The 22,977-nt window shown below is 39.6% G+C and overlaps 1 protein-coding gene across 1 annotated transcript; it reads right to left on the reverse strand.

The window, feature by feature from the left end:
- Positions 1–6,445: 6,445 nt before the first annotated feature.
- LOC119508090 (dnaJ homolog subfamily B member 6-like) lies at positions 6,446–7,695 on the reverse strand. Its single transcript, XM_037801536.1, has one exon. The coding sequence runs from the start codon at positions 7,693–7,695 to the stop codon at positions 6,715–6,717; it is 981 nt and encodes a 326-aa protein (XP_037657464.1). The 3' UTR covers positions 6,446–6,714.
- Positions 7,696–22,977: the final 15,282 nt, after the last annotated feature.

The raw sequence follows: 22,977 nt of genomic DNA on the forward strand, positions 1-22,977 counted from the left end.
TCGTTTCAAAATGGATCAAAGACCTAAATATAAGAGCCAGACATATAAAACTCATAAAAGAAAATGTAGGGATGCATCTTCAGTACCTTGTGTTAGGCAATGGTTTTCAGACTTTATCCCCAAAGTACAAGCAACAAAAGCAAAAATAGATAAATGGGACCTCCTCAAAATTAAACACTTTTGTGCCTCAAAAGACATCATCATGAAAGTAAATTAACAACCTACACAATGGGAGAAAATATTTGGAAATCACATATTCAATAAAGTTTTACTATCCAGAATATATAAAGCAATCCTTCAACTCCATAACAAAAAGACAAACAACCCAATTTAAAAATGGGCAAAAGACCCAAGTAGACATTTCTCCAAAGAAGATCTACAATTGGCCAAAAAGCACACGAAAAGATGCTCAATATCACTAGCTATTAGGGAAATGCAAATAAAAACCACAATGAGATACCATTTCACATTCACTAGACTGGTTACTCTGAAAAAAAAAAAAAAAGGAAAATTATAAGTATTGGAGAGGATGTGGAGAAATAGGAACATTCATTCATTGCCGGTGGACATGTAAAATTGTGCGGCTACTGTGGAAGACAGTTTGGTAGTCCCTCAGAAAGTTAAGTATAGAATTACCATATGACCCCGCAATCTACTTCTAGGTATATACCCAAAAGAATTGAAAGCAGGGATTCAACCAGATATTTGCACACTGATGTTCATAGTGGTATTACTTGCAATTGCCGAAAGACGGAAACAACTCCAGTGTCCATCAACTGATGAATGGATAAATAAAATGTGGTTTATGCATGCAGTAGAATATTATTCAGCCATAAAAAGGAATGAAGTCCTGACACATGCAACAAGATGGAAGAACCTTGAAGACAACATGTTGAGTGAAATAAGCCAGACAAGAAAGAACAAATATTGTGTGATATCACTGAAATGAAATAATTAGAATAAGTGAATTCATAGAATCATAATCTAGAATATAAATTACCAGGGAACAGGGTGGAGGTAGGTAATAGGGAGTTAAGATTCTAAATGTACAGGATTTCTGTTTGGGACAATGGAAAAGTTTTGATAATGGATAGTGGTGATAGTAGCACAACATTGTGAATGCAATTAACAGCACTGAATTATGTATTTGAGGTTAAAAGAGGGAAATTTTAGGTTGTACGTATGTTACTAGAATAATTTTTAAAAATCCATAGGACTGTACAACACAAATAGTGAACTCTAATATAAACTACAGACAATAGTTGATAGTATAATTATAATATTGTTCATCAATTGTGATAAAGTTACCACACTAATGCCAAGTATTATTAATAGGGAAAACTGTGAAAACTGTATGGGTATGTGGGGGGCAGGGTCCTGTATTTTCGGCATGATGTCCTGTATTTTTGGCATGATGTTTCTGTAATTACACAACTTCAAATAAATAAATAAATAAATAGGTCATCCAGGTAGCCAGAAAGACTCTTTCACTTCCCTATCCCCTTTAGCTTCCAAAATTTTAAAACTGTATATCTGGTCTGACAAACCCAAGGATTTGAGGACAAGGAATCTGAATATTTGAAAGAAGTTAACACCCTTGGACATGTGGGGTGTGGGGGTTTCATGTTCTCAGTTCTTTCTCACCCTGAAGCCACCTTCAACTGTTTCTCTTCCCCAACCCTCCTTAAACCTTCACTCTCAGCTTCTAAATTAAATAGATTAAGTTAGGAGTTTCTTAGAACAGGTGACACTTTTCTCCTGTCCCTCAGTTTTTTGCCCAATAGTTCATATATTTTGAATAGAACAATTGTGTGAGGATTATCTGCCTGAAAACTCTTTCCAGAACAAAGTGTTTCCAGAACAGAGGTAAACAGGTTTCCTCACTTTAAAGTCCATTGTGATAATGACAAGGATTTTCTTTTTTTCTCAGATTTTTTTATTTTGAAATATTTTCAGACTTACAGGACAGTTGCAAAAATAACACAAAACCCATACAGAAAACTCTACCATACACCTACCCCCAGATCGCCAGATCCACCAATTTTAAGTGTGCCACATTTGCTATCAGTCCATCCGTTTATCCATCTATCTATTTATCTGTTAAATGTTTATTTCTAAACATTTGAGAGTAAGTTGTATTCAGCATGCTCCTTGAACCCATAATATTTCCATGTACATTTCCTAAAAATAAGGATATTCACTTCTGCAGCCACCTTAAGCACTGTTGGGGATTGAATCATGTGCCCTGCAAGAGGCACGTTCAGGTCCCAACTCCTGATCCTGTGGGTGTGAACCCATTTGTAAATAGAACCTTTGAAGATGTTATTAGTTAAGGTGAGGCCAAACTGAATGAGGGTGGGACATAATCCAATACGGCGGAAGTTCTCATACTAAAAGGAAATTGGACATGGAGAAGCCACTGGGAACAGCCAGAAACTGGAAGTCAGTGGAACCCAAAAGAGAAAGGAGAAGATGTCACCATGTGCATTGCCATGTCATGGAAAAGCCAGGCACCCAAGGATTGCAGGCAGCCAATCCTAGAACACCACAGTCTTCAGGAAAAAGCATAACCTTGTTGATGCCTAGATTTTGGACTTCTAGCCTCAAAACCATAAGCCAATAAATTCCCATTGTTTAAGCCAACCCACTGTATTGTATTTGTTTTAGTAGTCCAGAAAATAAAACAAGTACTTAACAAGGTTGTCTTATTTCCTATCAGTTTTTTTCATGATATATTTTATTCTTTAGAAAAAAATCTACAATAGCGGTAAGACAATTTGATTTTTTGTTTTTGTAAATGCCTTAGTGGTCTCTCTTTTTCTTTTTCATGTAAATTATAGCTTAAGACATTGGTTACAGGTTTCTGTGGTATGTTTAGACTCATGGCCTTTTTTAACAATTTAAAATAAACTAGCAGGCCACATTTTGAAATAAAAGTGTTCACACATGCATTGTTTAAAATATTACTGAATGCAGACCTATCAGTTTGTTAATCAAAGGCTCTAGTGATGAGGCTTTTTTAGGAAAAACAAGTGACTCTCTAGCTTCCACTTATAGGCTGAGAGGCATAGAGATTCATGGTTTAGGAAGCTCAAAATAGGAAAAACTTGTTGTTTTCTCCTTTTAATTGCCCCATATTTCAATTTTTCTACCTACTTATATTTCCCCTTATCCAGACCCATCTGCCCTACTTTGCCCATACATCAAGCTATAAAACTGTGCAAAGAGAATTCTTATTGATTCTTCACATTAATCACAATCCAAAAATTCTGAGTACTCTAGACATAGCAGCACAATATTTTAACACTGTTCTGGTTTGCTAATGCTGCTGTTATGCGAAATACCAGAAACGGATTGGCTTTTATAAAAGGGGTTACTTGGTTATAAAGTTACAATCTGAAGGCCATGAAAATGTCCTAATGAAGGCATCAACACAAGTATACCTTCACTGAAGGAAGGCCAATGGCGCCCGGAAAACCTTTGTTAGTTGGGAAGGCATGTGGCTGGCGTCTGCTGATCCCAGGCTGTGTTCCAGCTTCACTCTCAGCTCCTGTACCTTCTTCAAAGTGTGTTTGTTGGCTGCAGCTCTGAGTTCCTTCTGTTTGTCAGCTCTTTTATATGGCTCCAGTGATTTAATTAAGACCCACCCTGAATGGGTGGGATAACACCTCCATGGAAATTATCCAATCAAAGGTCTTGCCCACAGTTGATTGAATCACATCGCCATGGAAACACTCAATCAATAGGTTCCAACCTAATCAACACTAATACATCTGCCCCCACAAGATTGCATTAAAGAACATGGCATTTGGGGGGCCATAATATATCCAAACCAGCACAAACACCTACCAAAGGGATTTCATTTTTATTTAGACACTTTGAGCTGAGGTCAGAGGCTGAAGTGGTCATAGGTAAAACTAATAATTAGTAATCTAAGCTTGCAACAGAGGTAAAGAAATGTCAAGTCATTAAAATGATTTCAACTTCCCTCTTGAAACCAAGTTTTTCCCAGTAAGTCAACATCTGACACAATCTGTGAAAAAGGGCAGAACATGTTTTGAAACACCAGCTGCAAAACATTAAATCAGAACACAGAAGCCTTCAGTCACTGGTGAGGCTAACTTGTCTGTGGCGTGCTGGCTGCCAAGTGAAACAGAACACTCTCTGAGCCCCAGTGGGGTGAGTCTTGTTTCCTTCCTCTGCATTTCTCAGTCTGCTAATGTGAGTGAGGCCATTGCCAGCTGACTTCATCTGCCAGCCAACCACAGATGCGTGGGTAAGCCGTTGAGACCAGAAGAGTCTCTCAGCTGAGCCCACCCAAGTTGCTCACCCATAGAACTACAAATTAAATAAATGGTTGCTGTTTTGACCATTTTAAGCAAGTTTTGGGGTGGTTTGTTACACAGCAGTGGATACCAATACAGTATACTTGTCAATCTAAGAACTTTTGAGTTTTGTCAATTCTGAAAAATTATCAATCATTATCACTTTAAATATTACCTATTTCCCATTTTCTGTTTACCCTTTCCATGACTCCTATTGGATGTCCTTTTCATCCTCTGTGGATTCTTAATCTCACTTTCATTTTTTTTTCCTTTTTGAAAGATCTCTGTGCTACATTGAGTCATTTCCTTAGTTGTGTTTTACTTATTTTCTATTCAGCTATTAAGTCTATCTATTTAGTTTTGAGTTTCTATGGCTATAAGTTTCATGCTTTTATAAACTTATAAAAGCACTATTTCACCCTTATCCAAGTCTGCCTTTTCCTTTTATATGCATTCCTGTTTTTCATTGTTTTCAATTCCTTCTTTTATCTTATAAATCATTTTAAACTGCTTATTTTATAGCCATCTACAGATGGTTCTATTTCTTCTGTTTCTCAGGACGTTAATTCTCCTGCTGTTTTCATGATCTGATCCTCATGGTGGTTTCCTCCTATGGTCTGTAATTTTTTATTGTGAGTTTTTTTCAGTGGGAATTTTTTTTTTTTTTTTGTCTGGGGAAGAACTGTAAGTCTTGGGTTGTGGGATTGTCCCTTCAATGTACCTGCAAGTTTGCTTCTGCTGGAGTCCTGGGGATGTCACCAGTTCTCAACCTGTTGTTAGATTTCTTCTCAGCTTGGTATTTCTACCTCACAGTGAAAGTTCAGAACTCATACCAATACATGGCATAGGCTTGGCTTCAAGTTTTGTGGGTGACATTCTTTTTCTTTTTCTTTCTTTTTTTTTTTAAATTAAAGCTTATATTTTATTTATGCAGCACTTCACATGCTCCATGCTTTCACGGTTACATTTCCCACAATAAGCATTAAATACCAGGGCAAACCTCCTCAGCAAATCCTTCCCACCAAATTCAAATAAACAAAACAAACTTTCCTGTAACAGTCATTTTAAAATCACACAGATTACACTCGTTTCTGAATTCCAACTCCATGGGATTGCTACATGGTACCAAAGTGTAGCAAACCAAAATATAACTGGGTTTTGACACTACTAGATTAAAATTGCTGGCATTTTAAACTCACATCCAAGTTTTTTACGATGCCCTCATTTCCAAGAGTACAAAGAAAAAAGAAATATGAACAACAGCTCCCGATGTTAAAAAGGAAGAAAAAACTTACTGAAAAGGAACATGCAAGAAACAAGTTAAGGAAACACCAGTTTCTATTCAGTGCTCAATTAAAAAGTTAAGAAGCAATATATCATGCAAATGAAATAATTACAGGAAGCTGGGGAGAATTTTGCTAGAATAAAATGATTTTTTAAAAAGGAGTCAGTGTTTGCAAACTGAAATACTTAGTTCAGCCTAACTGCTCAATATCTGATGTGTAAGTACGTATATATAGACGTGTGTGTATCTCATGTATTTTTTTCCCTAGCATGACTAAATTATAAGAGCTAGAGATGGTATTGCAGAACAAAATTTTGTAGAATCCTGTGTATGTGCTAAAAGAATAATTATGGATACAAGGTGGGGGGAAATGGCATTGAGCAACAATTAAATAATATTTGAAGTAGAATTTGGACTACTTAGGATTAAAATAAAGATAAATATAAGGAATGATTTTACATCTGAAGTGACTCAGTGTTGACCTACCATGTATAAGTCCAGATTGCTTTGAAGAATTCATACTCAGGTCTTAAACTTATTAAAAAAAAAAAAAAAAAGAACCCTTATATTCATGATTCAATGTGTAATTTATATTATCTTTAAATTATGCTATACTTAATTATATCCTAGTTTCAAATACTTTACTGCCATTAGGGAAAAAAGTCATTTCATGAATATATAGTCAATGTCTGTATTGTACTATACTTCTAAAGCTATAAATATTTCAGTAGTTTGTATAGTGGTTGAACAGTTGAAAAGAATGAGACAGAGCCTTAGGAAAAATGAATTAGATTCTTAACAATGCTATAGGAAAACACTAATAGATTTAGTGCTGGGGAAAAGCAAAATTAAGTCTATGCTGTGTTCCAAATTTCAATCATTGTCAACCATTATCATCAACTCACTTCTTCTGACATCCCTAATCTACAGTGATCAAGTGTCCACAGACCTGCTAAAAATAAGTGTGATCTTGGTATGGAGTATTAAATAAGATGACTTCTATCTCGAGTGTGTACAACCAAAACACACACAGAACCCAGGCCCGTGCTCCAACGTTATGTGAGCATTTGGTGCAAAAGTGTGCATGTGTCTGGTAAGTCCAGTCTAGTGATTCCCTTTGGTCGACTTCTTCTTCTTCTGCTCCTCTCTCTGCTTCCGCTTCTTCCTCTTGCCACCTTCTTTGAATCCTGCGGAAAAAATGGAGGGATCCCAGTTGCTGGTGACCTGAGGTTTATCTTGCTCATTCTCCTCCTCACAAATATAGTTAGATACATGTTTGGGTAAAGTGGCAGGTCTGTGAGACTTCTGCGAATGGACATTGGCTGGCTGGGAAGGCAGGGCATTTTGTCCTCTTCGCCTGCATTCTTCTACAAAGGCTTCTTCATCTGCCACACCATTTATTGTTAAGGACTTTAACTGGCCATCTTCCTCAACTTCTACTCTTTCTTGAGCATTCTCAGTAATCCTCTTTGTAGTGATTTTTCTGCCATTAACTATTTTAGTAGACGTTGATATAGATGTGAAGTTGCCCATCCTACTACCACCAAAGGATGTTGAAGAAAATGAAGTAAGGCCCCCATGCCCCAGAGAACCAAATGATGTAAATCCTGTATCAAAAGAAGGAAATCCACCTCCGAAAGATGGAAATCCACTGAAGGAAGAGAAAAAAGATCCTGTGCCCCTGTTTCTGGCTCCATGGAGGCCTCTTCGATTTCCAAAAAACTCCTCAAATGGGTCTTCAAAGAAGTCAAAAGCAAATGGGTCCCTTCCACCAAAAAATTCCCTGAAGACCTCATCTGGATTACGGAATGTAAAGCCAAACTCAAATGGACTGTCAAAATGATTTCCACCTCCACCACCACCATTTAATCCTTCTTTGCCATATTTGTCATAGATGTCCCGTTTTTTAGCATCTGATAACACCTCATATGCCTCAGCTACTTGTTTGAATTTTCTCTCTGCTTCTTCTTTATTCTCAGGATTTTTATCAGGGTGCCACTTCAGTGCCAATTTACGGTATGCCTTTTTAATATCCTCAGGTGAGGCATGTCTCTGCATGCCTAGAACTTCATAGCAATCCACCATGTTTTAACAGATTGTTGGAATAAATCCCGAGGAGGTTGGCAGCCAGCGATAGGAAGGAGGAGAGGCTGGGCGGTGGGGCCCGTGGTCTCCTCTCAGCTCCGTCACGGCTGGTACTGGTGGAGGCGGTGGTAGCGATTGACATTCTTTTTCACCTACAGCCTGAGGAGATAGGAACATGTCTTGTCCTGGTCCTATTTTTGTCAACAGTGCAGTCCTCAGGAACCCTCAGATTCTTCAGGGTGCTCAATTCCAGCTGCCTTCCTTGCTCACCCTTGAGATTACATCATATCAGCCTGCAAGGATGTTAAAATCCCAGGGACCCCAAGGGCCTATAGCTGCCCCAAACCCTGCCTTGGCTGCAGTGGCATCAGTCCCTACTTACCACTCAGCCTGTGAGTTCCCTCTTTGTTTTTGGTACCAGGGGCTTCCCCATTCTTTCTGTCAATTATGTATGTAACTATTTTGTCCAGTGTTTCTTTGTGCTAGGAGCTGGAGGGAAACTTTTGCATCATCTCAGTCCACTGTAAGGCTGGAGGCTCTCTTTTCCACACTTTGAGAGATAATTTTATAATAATGAAAGGTAAAGTTCATAAAAAAGCTGTAGCATTTGTGAATCTGTATATGCTGAAGTAGAATTCATCAAAATGTATAAAGATTAGAAACACAATAGTAATGGGAGTCTTTAACATGCTATGCAGGGACTTTACCAAATTAAGAAAGTAAAAATTAAGCACAGGGATCTGAATGCAGGGATACCTTGTTTTATTGTGCTTCACTTTATTGTCCTTTGCAGATATTGCATTTTTTTATAAATTGAAGATTTGTGGCAACCCTGCATCAAGCAAGCCTATCAGCACCATTTTTCCAACAGCCCGTGCTCATGTGTCACATTTTGGTAATTCTTGCAATATTACAAACATTTTCATTCTTGTTATATCTGTTATGGTGACCTTTGATCTTTGATGTTATTATTGCAATTATTTTGGGGCACCACAAACTGCACCCGTATAAGATGGCAAACTTAATAAATGTTGTGTGTGTTCTGACTGCTCCATCAATCTGCCGTTCTCCATGTCTTTCTCTCTCCTTGGGTCCCCTATTCCCTGAGACACAGCAATATTGAAATTAGGCCATTTAAAAGCTCTACAATGGCCTCTAAGTGTTCAAGTGAAAGAATCACACATCTCTCACTTTAAATCAAAAGCTAGAAATGATTAAGCTTACTAAGGAAGAAACGTCAAAAGCTGAGATAGGCCCAAAGCCAGGCCTCTTGTGCCAAACAGTTAGCCAAGTTGTGACTCCTAAGGGGCAATTCTTGAAGGAAATTGAAAGTGCTACTCCAGTGAACACATGAATGATAAAAAAGTGAAACAGTCTAATTCCTGATAATGGAGAAAGTTTTACTGGTCTGAATAGAAGATCAAATCAGCCACAACATTCCCTGAAGCCAAAGTCTAATCCAGAGCAAGTCCCTAACTCTCTTAAATTCTGTGAAGGCTGAGAGAGGTGAGGAAGCTGCAGAAGAAAAGTCTGAAACCAGCAGAGGTTGGTTCATGAGGTTTAAGGAAAGAAGCCATCTCCATAACATAAAAGTGTAAGGTGAAGCAGCAGGTGCTGATGCAGAAGTTGCAGCAAGTTATCCAGAAGACTTAGCTAAGATCATTGATGAAGGTGGCTACACTAAATAACATATATTAAATGTAGACAGAAATGCCATTTAGGATTTTCATGGCTAGAGAGGAGAAGTCAATGCCTGGCCTTAGTGCTTCAAAGGACAAGCTGACTCTCTTATTAGGGGTTAATACAGCTGGTGACTTTCATTTGAAGCCAATGCTCATTTATTCCAAAAAATCCTATAAATCCTTTAAGAATTATGTTAAATCTACTCTGCCTGTGCTGAATAAATGGAACAAGAAAGCCTAGGTAACAGCTTGTCTGTTTACAACATGATTTACTGAATATTTTAAGCCCACTCTTGAGATCTACTGCTCAGAAAAAGATTCCTTTCAAAATATTACTGCTCATTGACAATGCATCTGGTCATCCAAGAGCTCTGGTGGAGATGTACAATGAGATGAATGTTGTTTTCATTCCTGCTGCTAACACAACATCTATTCTGCAGCCCTTCGATCAAGGAGTGTGTTTCAGTTTGCTAAAGCTGCCAAAATGCAGTATACCGGAAATGGACTGGCTTTTAACAATGGGGATTTATTAGCTTACAATTCTAAGGCCATGAAAATGCCAAAATAAGGCATCAACAGGAGGATATCTTCTCTGAAGAAAGGCTGCTGGCATCTGAGACACCTGTGTCACGTGGAAGGGCACATGGCTGGTGTCTGCTGGTCCTTCTCTCCTGGGTTTTGTTGCTTTCAGCTTCTGGCTTCAGTGGTTCTCTCAGCTTCTGTGGGCGTGTCCTTGTCTTTCAGCTTCTCTGGGGCTTCTCTCTAAGCTCTCTGCTTTTTCTGTCCTTTTTCCTCTCATAAAGAACTCCAGTAAAAGATTAAGAGCCATTTTGAAAGGGCTAGATCACACCTCAATTGAAATAACCTATCCCAAAGATCCCACCAACAATAGGTCTGCACCCATGGGAGTGGATTAAAAGAATATGGCCTTTCTTGGGTACATAACAGCTTCAAACCAGCACAGAGAGATTTTGACTTTTGAGTCTTATTATTTAAGAAATACATTTTGTAGGGCTGTACCTGCAATAGATAGTGATTCCTCAGATGGATCTGGGCAAATCAATGGAAAACTTTCTGGAAAGGATTCACCAATCTAGATGTCATTAAGAACACTTGTGATTCATAGGTAGCGGTCAAAATCTCAACATTAACAGGAGTTTGGAAGAAGTTTATTCCAGCCCTCATGGATGACTTTGAGGGGTTCAAGGGTTCAGTGGAGGAAGTAACTGCAGATGTGGTGGAAACAGCAAGAGGACTAGAATTAGAACTGGAACCTGAATATGTGACTGGATCACTGCAATCTCATGATAAAGCTTGAACAGATGAAAAGTTGCTTCTTATGGATGAGCAAAGAAAGTGGTTTCTTGAGATGGAAACTACTGGTGATGATGCTGTGAACATTGTTGCACTGACAACAAAGAATTTAGAATATTATATAAACTTAGTTGATAAAGCAGTGGCAGAGTTTAAGAGCATTGACTCCAATTTTGAAAGAAATTTTACTTGTGGTTAAAATGCTGCCAAACAGTATCGCATGCTAAAGAGAATTCTTTCATGAAAGGAAAAGTCGATCAGTGCAGCAAACTTTGTTGTTGTCTTATTTTAAGAAATTGCCACACCACCCCAACCTTCAGCAACCACCACCCTGACGAGTCAGCACCATCAGCGTTGAGGCAAAACCATCTACCAGCAATAAGATTACAACTCATTAAAGGCTCAGATGATAGTTAGCATATTTTTAGCAATGAAACATTTTTAAATTAAATATTTACATTTTTAGACATAATGCTATTGCATACTGACTAGACTACAGTATAGTATAAATATAACATTTTCATGATAGAAAACCAAAAATTTTGTGTCTCACTTTATTAGGATGTTTGCTTTATTGTGTTGGTCTGGACTGAAACCTGCAATATGTCCAAGGTATGGCTATGTGGGAAGATGCACAGTGTCTAAGAGGCACTCATGTTGAGGAACTGGAGGAAGAAATTCCTACCCCATCTTCTTGCACCTCTTATTCTCAAAGCTCTAAATCCAACCTAATATCACTATTGCTCTGTGGGTTAAATTGGCCTTTGTTGCTTGGGCAGGAAGTCCAAGTATCAGACATAACATTGCTTCTGTGGGAAACTGTGCCCAAATATCAAAAAACTGATCCAGAAAGAAAGTTTTTAAACATAACCCATTGTTCGCCAGAGACTCCTTATGTATACAAATCTTTGTAACAAAGAGTTTTTGTTTTTTGTTTTTTGTTTTTTTTATCCCAAGCAGACACTCCCCTTTTCTTGGGAAGTTGTGGTGTTTAGTGAATTTTCTCAGCCACTGGATTATTGCCTTTTGTCTCAGAGCTCTCTTAGTTCTGCTCTTGTCTTGACCTGCCCAAATTGCAAGTCTTTGAAGCTTTCTGTATTGGGCTTCTTAGAGTAATTGTTTTAGAAAAAGAAAAAAGGATTAAAAAAAAAAAGGGGGGGGGGGCCTCCTCAAAGATCTAATGGGTTATTGAAATGCTAAGAGACAAAGCAACCAGGGCCATTAAGGAAAGGTCCACAGGGCAGAGAGATCAGCTTTTCTTCGGGATTTGCATATGCGCCTCAGGGCCTGAGCTCTGCCCTTCCCCTTTCTATGTTCACCAGAACTCCAAAAATCCTCCGCTTTTATTTTGGAGTTTTTCGTGTTGTTTTTTTTCTATGCCTGTCTCCTCTCTGCTGGGCTGGCTGCTCTCAGAGTCTCTGGTGTCTGGTCTCAGTCTATCTATGGTTGGAGTTTGGATCAGTAGAATGAGTTTCTGATAAGGGCTGCCACTGCAGTTCTCCCTTCTCCTTCCCGGAGCTGACAGCCCCTCCTCCCACGGGACTGAGCCTGGCAGGGAGGGGCGCGGGTCCCCTGGCCGCAAAAACTTACAGATTTCGCTGATCTCAGCAGTTCCACGTTTTCATGAGTGTTGTATGAAGTATGCCCAAAGTCAGATTGCTCTGTGGTGTCCAGTCCACGCAGTTCCTGGCTTTCTACCTACTTTCCTGGAAGCCCGGTCCCGGAACACAAACTGGCTCACTCGCCGCGTCGTTGACGGAGAAGCCCCTACCGAGCCTTCATGACTGAACATCCGCACCGACGACCCAAAGAGTTTTATTATAATGGAAATATTTTCACAGATATAATTCTTAGTCTATAGCCAATATCAGTCATTAGAACGTACTGTTCAGTCTTGGGTCCCATAAGTGAAGGATGTTATGGAGAGATTGGAAAGGAGCCAGAAGAGACAAAGTAAATGATGAAAGGTTTTGAAAAAAAAGCCCTTCAGGGGAAAGTCGGCATTAGTCCAGAGAAGAGAGGTGTGACGAGACTGAATATGTGTCTTCAAAAGTGTAACGAATGTTCAGCTGCACGACACCACAATGCTGGAGAGGTGCGTGGACCACGAGGTGGCTGCAGCCCTGGAGAGCCGACACGACCATCCCAGGTCACCCCACCTTCCCCGTGGAGGCACAGGCCACCCTGCGCACGGCCAGCAGCTGGGCAGCAACCTCGGACTCCAGGAAAGGCGGGGAGCCTGCGGGCCACTGAGGGCTCGAGGCAGACGGGGCTGACCCACAACCAGGAACTAGATGCCTGGACTTTGGGGGTGAAATTCCCCTGGGAGCAGCACAGAAATAAACAGGGGCCAAGCTCTGGGCTCTGAGCAGCCTATCTGGGTGGGTGTCTTCAACCTGGGAAAAAAGAAAAAGTGTAAAGGATATTACAGAATTGACATTGTCCCCTTTTTTCAGCACCCACTGAGAGTCACATTAGAGGAAATGAGTTTCAATTACAGCAGAAAGGATTAAAGCTAGTCAGGTGTTCCCAGTCTGAAGTCACCCATTCTCAAGTTACCCAGCTGCAATCTTGCAGGGCGGTGGGTCATTCCTGAGGTTTTTACAAGCTCTCTGATCCAGTGGCAGGCAACGTTCACATGCTTATTTGCATACATTATTATTTTGGAAACTGCTGCATTCCGCCCAAGTATAGAAAATTTTTTCAGGACTACAAAGAGGGTAAAGTAATGTAAGTGTGAAGGAGATTTGTATGGGAAAAATCCCAACAAGAGAAATCTAAGTCTCTAGTCTGTCATTTGACAGAGCTGTTCCAAAGAGCATGGGGCCAGGTGATGAGGGAAGCAGGACAAAGTTGTGAATGTGATGAATCCCACTGACTTGTATGCCTGGGAGTGGTTGAGATGGGAAATTTTATGTTGTATATGTGTTTCCACAATTTAAAAAGAGAGGGAGACTAAAGAGAAAATGACAATTAATTAAATGCAATGCATGGTCCTGGACTGGGTTTAAATGATGGAGGAGAAAAGACCCAAATGGACATTACTGAGACATCAAATTGGAAAATAGACTGTAAGCTTTACATCAAGTTAAAAGTCTTGTACTTGATAGCTGCACTTAGGGTGGTTTCATAAGTGAATATCCTTCTTAGGAAATGTAAATGGAAGTATTATGTGTTCAAGGATCGTGATGTATACAACATACTCTCAAATATTCAGAAGATAGTAAATGGAAGTATTATGTGTTCAAGGATCGTGATGTATACAACATATTCTCAAATATTCAGAAGATAGATATAGCCAGCAAGATGGTGATGACAGAAAGATGATGGATGGATAGATAGATAAATAAAATGTTACAGCAAATGTGCCAAAATGTTAAAAGCTGGTGGATCTGGGTGGGGAGTTTCTTGGAGTTCTGTGCATGAGTTTTGTATTATTTTTGCAACTGCTCCAAAAGTTTGAAATTATTTCAAAAGAAAAAATTAAAAAAAGAAAGAGCACAGGTCCACAGGAGGAGCATGTCCTGCAGAAGGGCGATTATCATCCCACGGCACTTAGGGACAGGGTGGCCATGTCTCAGGAACAGGCTCAGTGCTTGGCTGTCAGTGTGTTTTCAGGGGCTACTGTCAAACCGGAGTCCCTCCAGAGGACAGCAACTGGGACAGAGAAAAGAATCTGGAAACTGGGTCAAAGGAGGAGCAGTTGAATGAACTACACATGTCGGCCTGAAGAAGATAAGCCTCTGGGGGGCCAAGAAGCTGTCTTCAAATATTTGAAGTGCTGTCAGGTGGAAGGGAGATTAGAATTGGGCTGTGCAGCTCCAGGGGGCAAACCGGGGGTCAACGGGCATAGATTACAGGAATAGACTGTCAGCCAAAATGAAGGCAGCCTTTGGTAATTATCAGAGCCAAGCAGCACCTAGTAAAGTAGGAAGTGTTTGTGCAAAGACAGGATAAATATATCACAAGAACATTGGAAGGAGAATTTCTGGACTTTGTTTTTTTTCTGCCTACCCAAATGAATTTTTTGGAGAGAGAGAAATTACCAAGCAATAAGCCCTTTTCTCTCGGCACTCAGGAAGGATGTACTTTGCAGTCCAAACCACTAGAGGGAGTGAGGATGGCGCATTGCAGGGCCGCGTCCTCTCTCTTCAGTCTAATAGCAAATGATACCGTGGCCTGGCTATTGTTTCCTCAGTTCTGCTCTTTTCGATGTCTCCCCATGAATCTCTTCCAATGCCTACATCCGATTAAACTCCTCAATGTCCAAGGAGCTTCATGCGTCAAGAGGCACACTCACTGCTATTTGTGCTTTGTTTAAAGCTCAATTTATTAATTATATAAATAGATTAAACAATATTGCTCTAAAATTTCACACACACCTTAAAGAAAAAAAATCAAAACTAATGAATTTTGGAAATACAACATTTTCTAGACATTTAAAACATTGATTTGCAGACTTATTTAATTGAGGTATCCTAAAATCATTATCAATACATCTGAATTTTTAAAATGCTACAAATGCCTTAAAAATCAGAAAAAACACACAAATGAATCTTCGCAATGATTATAACTCTTATTAGTACATTTAAACTTAAACTGGTTGAAAAGTATTTATATTTTTAAATTTGTTTCTCCTTTGTAATTATAGAGATGATGCTTACTATACTTTATCCTAAACTTAACTCTTGTGAGCATTCTTATACTTTCCTGGGGGTAGAGTATCTTTAAGAAATACATATTTCTTTGCCTTCCTGGTGATATCGTAATTTCTTCAAACTCAAAAGCAAAAAATAACATCTCTGATTAGCTCAAGTTGGAGGTGTTGGGTTTTGAAATTTCTTACAAAAATGCAAAACCTTCCCACTGACAAATGCAAGATATGTTACCTCTTGGTGCTTGGAAGTGGGGTGTCACTTTAACAAATACATCATAATGTGGGAGTAACTTTGAAACCAGTTTGAGGCTGGAAGAATTTTGAGGAACATGATAGAGAAAGCCTAATTTGGCTCAAACAGACTTGTAGTTAGAACTTGGACTTGGGGGACACTACCAGGGGGCTCAAAAAGGAGTAAGAAACATTTTATTGGAGACTGGAGGAAGGAGGTTCCTTGTTATGTAGTAGCAGAAAGCTTAGTGAAATTGTCCCCTCCAATTATGTGGAAGAACAAGTGATAAACTTAGTTATAGAGCTAAGAAAATTTCCAAGCAAAATATTGCAAGTGCCACCTGGTTTCTTCTTGGGGCTTATAGTAAAATATGAGAGGAGAGCGATAAATTGCAGAAAGAACTGTTATACTAAAAGGAACAAGGACTTGATGATTTTGGAAATTCCCAACCTCTCCAGATAGCAAAAGATCTTAAAATTAAGAAATAACTTTTGAGCATTTGGCATAGAGATAAGCTCTGGCCTAGAGAAAAACAAGGGATGGCTGTCCAAGCTTTTGTTAAAAATTCGGGAAGATCTAAGGATCAGAGCCGTAGTCTGACACCCAAAGGCCCTTTCCAGAGATTAAGGGTGTGCCTGACAGAAGCTCTCAAACAATAGGGCCTCTAGGAAGCTTAATGGACTTGTCCTTCAACCGTCTCAGCCAGAACCCAAGGTAGAGAGGAGCTTATCTCAAAGAAATCTGTGGACATGGCTTTTGTGTAATTGAGTGAACCCCAGGGAAATTCACAGGAGACCTGCAGAGTATTTAAGGAAATTATTTCAGCAGAAACACTGCCAATTTAAACTGAAAGGGACGGAAACAGTACAAAATGAAAGGAGACAGAGCGCCAAAATTTCTACTGGCAGGAAGCCAAATGATAAAACTACTCAGCTGCACACATGTTATCTTTCACGACAAAGGAAGGAGGACTTGGAGGGCAGAACCAAGAGCTTGAGTGTATTATTCCCAAGCCTTAAATCTGATCAAATAATTCTGACTAGAGTTTGCTAGGGTGGATTTCTAAGCTACTTTGGATTGGTGATTCGTTTTTACCTCCCATTTTCCCCCTTTTTGAATGGGAATGTCTATAGCTACTTCACTGTGCCTGTTCCTCCATTGTATGCTGTGTGTGTTGGGAGCCAGAAGACTTCTCTCTTTAGTTCTACAGAGTGAGAAGAACTACACCCAAGGAGCTTTATCCATACCCAGATCGTCTTCAAGATTCAAGGGTTCTGGGTTGTAGTTTGATAGCTTCAGGTATTCACTGCTAGCCACTCCAATTCATTAGAACCTAAAAAGGGTTGTCTATATTGTGTGTAAGAGTGCCCACCAGAGTGACCTCTCAGCTCCTTTTGGAATCTCTCAGCCACTGAAGTTTATTTCATTTCCTTTCAATCCCCCTTTTGGCCCAGAAGATGTTCTTCATCCCACGATGCTGGATCTAGATTCCTCCTCGGGAGTCATATTCCATGTTGCCAGGGAGATTCACTCCCCTGGGTGTCAGATCCCACGTGGGGGAGGGCAGTGATTTCACCTTTCAAGTTGGCTTAGCTAGAGAGAGAGGGCCACATCTATGACTTGCTTCTAACTAACAGACTTTGGCAAAAGCAGTGAGATATATGTGATTATGTGTGCAGGGTTACATTACATAGGATTGTAACCCATCTTGTTGGAGACTCTCTCCCTTGCTGGTGTTGAAGGATCAAGCTGCCATTTGTGAGCTGCCATATGGAGGGGCCCCACAGCAAGGATCTGAAGGCAACCTCTATCTGACATCCAGCAAAAAATGAAGTTCTTAGTCTGACAACCTGTAAGGAACAGAATGGTGCCAACAGCCACATTAGATCAGATGCAGATCCTACCCCAGTTGAGCCTCAGAAGCCCACAAGACAGGCAGTCAGGCAGGGAGGCTCGCAAGCAGGCTAGAATCCCATGAGCATGAATTGGAATCTATTTTACTTTGCTTGGCTGCTGATACCATGAAATAGATAGGCTTCAACAATGGGAATTTATTAGCTTACAGTTTTGAGGCTGAGAAAAATGTCCAATTCAAGGTATCATCAAGGTGATGCTTTCTTCCTGAAGACTGGCTGCTGGTATTCCTTGACATGGCAAGGCACATGGTGGTGTCTGCTGGTCTTTCCCTTCTCTTCCAGTTTTTTATGCTTTCAGCTTCTTGCTTCCATAGCACTTTCTCTCTCTCCTCTCTCTCTCTCTTTCTCTCTCTGTCTGTATTCATTCAATTTATAAAGGACTCCAGTAAGAAATTAAGGCCCATCCTGAATGTGGTGGGTCACACTTTAACTGAAGTAGCCTTGTCAAAAGGTCTTACTTACAATGAGTCCACACCTACAGGAATGGATTAAATTTAAGAGCATGCCTTTCTGAGGTACATACAGCTTCAAACCACCACAGAACCCCAGGAAGACAGACTGAAACCAGTGTCAATTCTTGTTGCCTCTGACCCTGATGACAATGGTACCCCAGAGAAGCTGGGCCTTTTATCATGGAGCTAAAACATACACACACCTGGCCTAGGAATAAAAAATTTAAAAAACTGATGGAGAGTCCTGGGATGGTAGAGCAATTGCATGCCCAGATACTGCTTCATGCCAATGAGGTAAGGCAGCAGATCAGCAACCATATATGTCAGCTATCAAATGGCTTATACAGGCACCAAAACATAACATCACATAAACTTATATGATCTTAAATAGTCTAAAACTGTTAGCAAACTTGGTACAATACTCTTACTCATGTAACCACAAAATCACAACTCTAATTTGCACTTGCACAAGTTTACCTGGTTGTTGTGTGGAGAATGGATTGGAGGGGGCCAAGAGTGGCTAGGGAACAATCACTTAGTGGGATGTTGCAGTAGTTTCAGGCAGAAATGTTGGTGACTTCAATTAGGGTTGTGGCTGTGTGATAGGCTGAGGGCAATGGTACCTATCTGACAGTCATCCATCTGACCCACCCCTCCACCCAGAGGTCTCCACTAGTTTAAGGGCACCTGGTGCAAACTGCCTCCTCCAATGTTAGCATCTTGCACAACTACAGTACTATATCAAAACCAAGAAATTGACATTGGTATAATCCATAGAGTTTATTCAGACTTCACTAGTTATACATGCACTTATTTGTTTGTGAGTGTGTGCATAGCTGTAGGGATTTGTTGTATGTGTAGCCTTGCGTAACTACCACCACAATTAAAATACATGGTACCATCACTAGAAGACTCCCTTGTGTTTTCCCTATATAGCCATGCTGATTCTCTGCTCCCCATTCCTAACCCTTGAAAACCATTAATTTTTTCTCTATCTCTATAATTTTCTGATTTTTTTGAATATTATATCAGTACATTCAGTAAGTATCCTTTTGAGGTTGGCTTTTTTTCACTCAGCATAATTTCCTTGAGGTTGACCCAAGTTGTTGCATATCATCAGTCTGTTCCTTTTAATTGCTGAGTACTATTCTGTGTTATGGGTATACTGCAGTTTGCTTAGTTATTTACCAATTGAAGGTGGTTCAATAATTTGGGGGTTTCCCGTTTTTGGATATTACAAATAAGCCTGCTATGAACATTTGTGTACAAGTTCCTGCATGAAAATAAGTCTTCATTTCTCTGTGATAAATGCCCAAGAGTGCAATGGCTAGGTCGTGTGGTAAGTCCATTTTTAGCTTGAAAGGAATAACCAAATTATTTTTGAGAGAGGCTGCACCGTTTTACATTCCCACCAGCAATGTGCGAGTGATTAATTGTCTCTGCATCCTCGCCAGCACTTGGTGTTAATGTCATTCCTTTTTTTGCTGAATAGTGTTCTCTTGTATGGCTATACCCCATTTTGTTTATCCATTCACTAGTTGATAGGCATTTGGATTTTTTCCATTTTTTGACTGTCATGAAAAATGCTGCTATAAATATTCATGTGTGTGGACATGTTTTTGTTTCTCTCGAGTAGATCCCTAGGAGTAGAATTGCTTACTGTGTTGTATGACAAACATATGTTTAACTTTTAAAGAAACTGTCAAACTCTTTTCCAGAGTGGCTGTTCTATTTTATATTCCCACTAGCAATGTATGAGGATTCTAGTTTCTCCACATCCTTGCAAACCCTCGGTACATAAGTGTCTTGTTCTTTTTGATCATAGTCATTCTTGTGAGTGTAAAATGGTATCTGATTGTAGTTTTGATTTGCATTTCCCTAATAAGAAATGTTGTTGCACATCTTTCATGTGCTTAATACCATTTCTATATCTTCTTTAGTGAAATGTCTATTAAGATCTTTTGTCCATTTTAAAATTGGGTTGTTTGTATTATTATTGTTGAGTTGTAAGTGTTTTTTATATATGCTGGACACAAGTCCTTTATCTGATATATGATTTAACATATTTTCTGCCAGTCTACAGCTTGTTTTTCTTTTTTGTTTTTTTTTTTTTTCATTCTTAATGATCTATTGGAGTTAAAAAGTTTTTAATTTGATGAAGTACAATTTATCCATTTTTTCTTTTATGGATGATGCTTTTGGTGTCATAGCTAAGAACTCTTTGCTCAACCTAAGATCACAAAGATTTTCTCCAATGCTTTCTTCTAGTGTTATAATTTTAGCTCTTACATTTAAGCCTATGATCCATTTTGAGTTCATTGTTGTGTATGCTGTGAGATAAGGGTTTAAGTTCATATTTTTACATGTGGATATATAATTGTCCCGGCACCATTTGTTGAAAAAATACTATCCTTTCCCCACCGAATTGTTTTGGCACCTTTGTTGAAACTCAATTGACCATAAATGCAAGGGTTTTTTCTGGACTGTCATTTCCATTGAACTCTATGTCTATTCTTGCACCAAAACCACACATATTTATTCCTGTGACTTTGTAGAGATTTTGAAAGCAGGTATTATAAGGCCTCCGCTTTGTTCTTTTTCAAAATGGTTTTGGCTATACTTTGCATTTCCATATAAATTTTTGGATCAGATTCCCAGTTTTGCTGGGATTTTGGTAGGGATTGCATTAAACTTAGAAATCACTTTGAGTTCTGTTGCCCAATTTGACACCGGTGGGTGTCAACATGCCATCTTGACAATATCAAGTCTTCCAGTCCATGAACAGGGAATGTATCTCCATTTATTCAAATATTTATTAATTTATTTTTTGTAATTTTTTAATGATTTTTAGCATACAAGTCTTGTACTACTCTTGTTAAATTTATTCCTAAACATTTTGTTCTTTGGATGCTATTGTGAATACAATTGCCTTAAATCTCCTTTTTAGATCTTTCATTGCTAGTATATAGAAATACATTTATTTTTAACATTGATCTTGTATCTTGAGATCTTCTTAAACTTGTTTTATTGGTTCTAGTAGTTTGTGTGTGTGTGTGTGTGTGTGTGTGTGTGTGTGTATTCCTGGCAATTTTTTACACACAGGGTGATGCCATTTGCTAATATACACAGTTATACTTCTTCCTTTACTCTTAGCTGGCTTTTAGTGAACTATTATATCTTTCATTCTGCACTGGCCAGAACTTCATTTGGATAAGGGCATTTATTCCTGACCATCATGTGTTGCTTAGGGAAAAGAAAAATAAAAAAGATAAAATAACTATTATCATAATCCCTACGCCCAGACACAGCCTCTATGAACATGTGGGGTAGATCCTTCAAACAGTTTTGCTAGAAATACTGTCACAAAGTTTATGGTGCACCAAGCCACATCCTCAGCTAATGAATCTCAAAGTAGCTGTGGCGAACAGTATCGCGACTTTGCCAGCTTGCACCACAGCATCTCCCTGCTTTGCTTTCTAGAAGTTGGGAAAGCCTGCTCAGCTGTGTGAAGGCACAACTCATAATTTCAAGGCAGTTAACACTCCTGGGTCTGGGGAAGCCTTTAACCAGTGGGAAGAGAATTTCATGGATAAATGTCTTGGCCTCTCCATCCTTTAGTGACAATTCTAAGGTGTTTTCTACATGGTTCCTCAGAGCTGCCCTATGGGCGTGAACTCCAATTGCCCACAGCTGTAACCAGCTCATTTATTGACTTGTCCCCCTCCTCTCTCCTTCACTTCTATTTCTTGGGGCAATTTCCCACCCCACCCCCCCACCCCCAAATTGTCTGGCCCCAAGTCCTTGTCTCAGTACTTTAAGAAAAGCCCAGACTGAGGCAGGCATCATATTTGGTTCCTTGACGAACCAGATTACATCCATGGAACAGTCATCAGGAGGGGGGGGGGGGGGTCTGGCAATGATGACAGGTAAAAACAAAGAAAATAGCTGAGGAAACTTGGAGAAGAGACAACTTACAGAAACAATCTTAGTCATCTTCAGATACCTGAAAAGCAATCAGGTAGAAGAGGACCAGAGGAGACATCGGCATTAACTGAGCACCTACAAGGTTATATACTGGATACACACACATCATTCTGGGTGCTAACACATCTGTGTGGGTATTCAATCCTTACAACAACGCTGTGAGGTAGGTATGACTATCCTTGTTCTTCAAATGAGGAAACAGAGACAATAATGTTAAAGGAATTTGCCCAAGGTCCCAAGTTAGCAAGCATGGGAATTGAGATTCAAATCTAAGCCTGTCAGCCTCCAAGTCTGTGTCTTTCTGCTGTACTGTGTGTGTTGCACTGAAGGGCAAGACTAGGACCAATAGGTAGACATTCTAATTCTGTGCTTGTATGAATGCAGAGCTGTTCACCAATGCTGCTTTCTCTTCCTGCACGGAAGGAACACTTCATATCCCAGCCTCCTGTACAGTTGGATTGGGGCCATGGAACAGAGTTTTGGCAAATGGAAATGTGCAGGTATGATGCATGTGATCTCCTGTCTCTCTCTCTCTCTCTCTCTCTCTCTCTCTCTCTCTCATTGAAGGCAGAGGATTCTGAGGAGGTCCTGGGCAATGATAGAGCTACCAAATGGAGGGTGCATGGATCCATGGGGTATAGGGTAGAACAAGACACCTGCTGGCCACATTGCACTGGGATCTGAGCTATAAATGAGAATACATTTGATTAAGCCACTGAGATTTGGGGGTTATTTTGCAACTAGCATTGCCCAAAGAAGTACATAGAACTAACTGAAAGCCATGGGGTTTCTGTTTCAGTAACAAGCAATGGTTAAATGTTCAACTCTCAAGGATGTTGTAAGAGGTACTCCTGGGAAAATCAGCAAAATGACCTGTAAAAATAAAAGCTCACATTTTATTACGGGCCAGTCACAATACCTGTATTTGCTCATTTAGGTATATAATAACCTTGATGCTCATGTCATACATGAGGAAAGTGAGACACAGAACGATTAGATAATATGTTCAGGCAAACAAGGGGTAGAACCAGATACCTTTCGGCCC

Source organism: Choloepus didactylus, chromosome 13 (assembly GCF_015220235.1).
Source record: "Choloepus didactylus isolate mChoDid1 chromosome 13, mChoDid1.pri, whole genome shotgun sequence".
Classification (NCBI taxonomy): Eukaryota; Metazoa; Chordata; class Mammalia; order Pilosa; family Megalonychidae; genus Choloepus; species Choloepus didactylus.